This window comes from Euprymna scolopes, chromosome 26, assembly GCF_053919585.1.
Source record: "Euprymna scolopes isolate OS-2025 chromosome 26, ASM5391958v1, whole genome shotgun sequence".
Classification (NCBI taxonomy): Eukaryota; Metazoa; Mollusca; class Cephalopoda; order Sepiida; family Sepiolidae; genus Euprymna; species Euprymna scolopes.
Window position 1 is genome coordinate 26,269,666 of NC_136507.1, and position 4,558 is coordinate 26,274,223.

The 4,558-nt window shown below is 31.0% G+C and overlaps 1 protein-coding gene across 1 annotated transcript in view; it reads left to right on the top strand.

Annotated features, from left to right (window-relative positions):
* Positions 1-3,150, top strand: part of LOC145247865 (ganglioside GM2 activator-like) — a 22,936-nt gene extending 19,786 nt beyond the window's left edge. Inside the window, exon 4 of the mRNA XM_080109483.1 lies at positions 2,912-3,150. Within this exon, the coding sequence (XP_079965609.1) occupies positions 2,912-2,998 (87 nt within the window). The 3' untranslated portion in view covers positions 2,999-3,150. The remainder of the gene's footprint in view (positions 1-2,911) is intronic.
* The last annotated feature ends 1,408 nt before the right edge of the window (positions 3,151-4,558 follow it).

Here is a 4,558-nt window from a genome sequence, read left to right on the forward strand (position 1 = left end):
TTATGTCTAGAAGTAAAAACTGGCAACGAGAGTTGAGGACATGCGTTGCATGGAAAGTGCAGCTAAAGTACTAGTAGGTTGAGAGGTGATAAGCAATTATAGAGATTGGTGAGAACTCAGATGTAGAGAATGGATGTCGAAGTTATTGAAGTTGTTGAGAAGTTTTGTTAAATTTGTGATGCCAGTGCGTAGAAATGTGTAAATATTATCCTACCCTCCCCATATTAAGAATTATTAAATTGTTAGGAGAAAGTACAGAATAGTTTTTAAAAAAAAAGTACCGTCCCCTCCCAATATTAAGAATGGCTTTCTAAATAATAACGTTTTTATTTCAACACGGTCCGTATCCTGTAAAAGTGAGTTTTTATTCATTAAATTATTAGGTGAAATATTCAATGTGAAATGTGTGATGCCAACGTGTACAACATTGTGTTAGAATTAATAGTACAGCAAAAGAAAAAAAAAACAAACAAAAAAAACAGATAATCATATTTTGTTTTTATGCTTGGGGAAAGGAACATATATTTGCCCTTAGACAAATGCAAAAGAAGTAATTGGTAAGAAGAAGAACCTGTATATATATGTTTTTTTTCTTGTGTGTGGATTTAGAGGACGTTTTTGACCGAGTGTCAAGAGATGTTGCCTTTTAGGCTTTGCATTAATTAAGGCAAGCAAGTTGTTAATAAACGTTATTCAAGTATATAAATCTACATAAATGTTCAAAACGTTAAAATGGTTTTGTATTTGTCTGTGATACAAGAGAAGAGCATACTCTTGTTTTTGTTCATCACTAAGATTCCCTGCAAAATTCTCAAAAATAAAAATTTTGCCAAAAAAGAAAACTCTACCTAATTCAACAAAAAAGAAGGCCAAAAATAGATTTTTGATGCCATAAAAATCTATAAAAATATATAAAAATATATAAAAATATATAAAAATATATAAAGAATATATAAAAAATATATAAAAAATATATAAAGAATATATAAAAATATATAAAGAATATATAAAAATATATAAAAAATATATAAAAAATATATAAAAATATATAAAAAATATATAAAAATATATAAAAAATATATAAAAATATATAAAAAATATATAAAAATATATAAAAAATATATAAAAATATATAAAAAATATATAAAAATATATAAAGAATATATAAAAATATATAAAAAATATATAAAAATATATAAAAATATATAAAAAATATATAAAAATATATAAAAATATATAAAAAATATATAAAAATATATAAAAATATATAAAAATATATAAAAAATATATAAAAAATATATAAAAAATATATAAAAATATATAAAAATATATAAAAAATATATAAAAAATATATAAAAAATATATAAAAATAGCCACCGATGGCCTGTATTTCATTTTATTTATTTATTTATTTTTTTTTTTTTTGCATTGCACTGTGTAATTTAGTATTTGCCTGTAATACAATGTAATACGATAAAAGAGCTACTTATTATATGGAAAATTTGGTAGAATCATGTTCATGGTCGATTTGATTGAGTGACTAACGAACAAGCAAATAAACAGCAGCAGCAGCAGCAGCAGCAGCAGAGAGATGACGATATCTAAGTGATTGATAACCTAGATGTGCCAAGTTCAGACCCAGCTTTTTCATTTAGGGTCATTGGAAAGCTCCACGTGGTCTCTTCCATTAAGCGCCCGACATCCTTCTACAAAGAATTCTTAATAGAAAGATATAAGGGAAACCAATGCCAACAAATCATTATAAACTCACCTGGGTGCACGGCGTTGCCCGCGTGTTTGGAGGTGTGTGTTGAGCAAAAAAAAAAAAAAGTCGTAGTAGGTAGATAGGCTCGAACACGTACTGCGAACGAGGAAAAGACAGCGAAAAAATAAAACTGACGTCTTTGCTGTTGCGCCCATCGCCAAACAGGAAGTGACGTAGGTTTAAATTAAAGTTAATCAATCAAAAAGAGGGGATGACTTTCGAAAATATCGGAAAAAAAATCGTCGTCCGAAGGGTCGAGCTTCAAAACGATACCAATCTCGTGAAAGTCCGTCGCCTCTGTCGAAAACATACATACATACATACATACATGATGATTGCAATGTCTTATCAGACGAGTGCCACTCCCTCAGACACTTAAAGTCCATGAGCCCAAAAATGACATCCATCACCACAGGACCATTTTACTAGACAAATGCCTGAGGGAGTATCTATACACAGATGATGTTACAGAGTCTTAGCTTTGTACGACAGCTAAGTCTCTCACTCGATTCAAAATGTTGAGATCCAGCAATAAGCAAGAGCAAGATAGCCAGCAACAAGTTAAACTGCAGACCAGCTTAATGCGGGTACTGGTCTCCTGCTTTACGGTTTTTTAAATCAAAGATTTGCTTCTCCTAGAAAGGTTGCCTTCACCACGGCTTATGGGAGCCCTCTCCACCCCAACACACACATACATACACACAAACGCACACGGTGCTAGTTGGCTGTTGACCCCAAAAAAGGGTTCATTCGCCCTTTGGAAGGTTTGTTTTTAATCCTTCAGGGAGACTAGCCACCCTCCTCACCAAACCAGTCTGGTGGGGGAACTAGTTTAGTCGCCGGTGATCCGACCATGAGGCAGGTAGTACTGGGTTACATGGTACCAGTAGCATATGACATGACCTGACATACATACATACATACATACATTTAAACAGACAGGTGAAATTTATATTATAGATGATGATGATGCTCAACAAACAAACAAACAAACAAACAACAGCATACAAGCAGCAACAAATAAACTAAATATTTTAATGTAAGATAAGAAATTAAATAAAATATTTATTTTATCTTTTTATTTTCTACGTTTATATATGTATAACTTTTAGTGACACAATCTCTTCAATATTGTTTCTATTTCAGGGAGATTACCAGTTTAGAATGGAAACAAAAGACAGAAGAAATGGAAAATCCATTTTGTGTCTTGAATGGGATCTCAGTCTTGCTTAAATGGACAGAAACGGGAAGAAGAACGAAGTGCTGACACGGAGATTTTAATAAAAATAATGAATGTTAATTTATTATTATTATTATTATTATTATTATTAATACTGTACATTTTATGCAATTGATATAAATAAATATTTTTTCAACAATAAAAATGTGTTTTTTAATATGAGCATGAACATTGATTTCAGGATTTACAAATGTATGTGAAGATCTAAAAGCCGTTGGAAAAATTTCTCCTTTAACAAAAGTGTACCTTATATCCTTCACTTCTATAATAAACGCTATGAACCCCACATGTTGTTTTTATTAAATACTAGCAGGGAGACCCGACGTTGCCTGGGATTGAATGATGATCAACGAATATTTCACACTCCTATATTTTTATTGTCATCAAAATCCGTGAAATCGCCTGGAAGTAAGCTTCACATGCCTCCATGCAGTAACTTAGTCCAAAATATGTTATTCTACATTGCACTCTAGAAGACCTACTGTTTCTTTTATAAAATCATTTTATTTTATGTAAACTTCTTTCCAGTTAACGAAAAAAAACATTAAGAAATTTACATGTGTGGTTTGAACCTACAGACTGCATTATGCAAAAAAAAACAAAAAAAAACAAACAAAACACACACACCTACATAAATGGGACTGTCACTGTTCACAACAGCACGTTTGAACCAAAGTCAAATAAATATCTGACGAAGAGAGCTTTCTCGAAATATTATATAACACGGATATACCACCAGACCGACTTTCCCAGGTAACCATGATGCAAATATAAATATAATGTATATAAGGAATATATGAATATGTACACATGTATTTGTAATTTGTATTAATAAGACTTTCTCACCTGCTTCAGCTTGTGTCTTTCCGTTACCTCTGCATTGTACCGCCTTCTACAATCCTATTTAACGACATACTATACAATGCTTCAAACAAACTACATCCACCTCTTACACACACATAAATTTTCAAGTATTATAAAATTCTTTGCAGTTAATGTAAAAATAAATAAGAAATTTACGTGTGAAGTTTGAACCTACAGACCACGTCATGCAAAAAAAACAAAAAAAAAAAAACATACATTATCAACTTACCCACAGTAGAATTTTCACGGCCCGTTGTTCTATCATTGTTGCTAACCGATGACATGGAAAAATGGCTTTATCGATGATAGATAAATTAAAATAACGGTTTCAATTATCGGTAATTAATGGGGGTATTCTGAGACAAAACTTAACTAAGATCACTCCTAGACTTATACACTAAAGTTCGGTAAATTTTAAAGAAAATCTATTCAGCCGTTTCGTCTATAAGGAATGAACTCATACACACACACACACACACACACACACACACACACACACACACACAAAGCTGCATTTATATAATTGTAGAGATTTTATTTATTATTTTATTATTTTTGTTTATATTTTAATCCTTTGAGATGAGACTTCATAATTTTTGCATTCATTTTTTGTTTTTGTTTTTGCGGACTGTCATCCTCATCTACATAGTTGTTGTTGATTTCCTTTGAAAGGGGAAGTGACGTAGTCC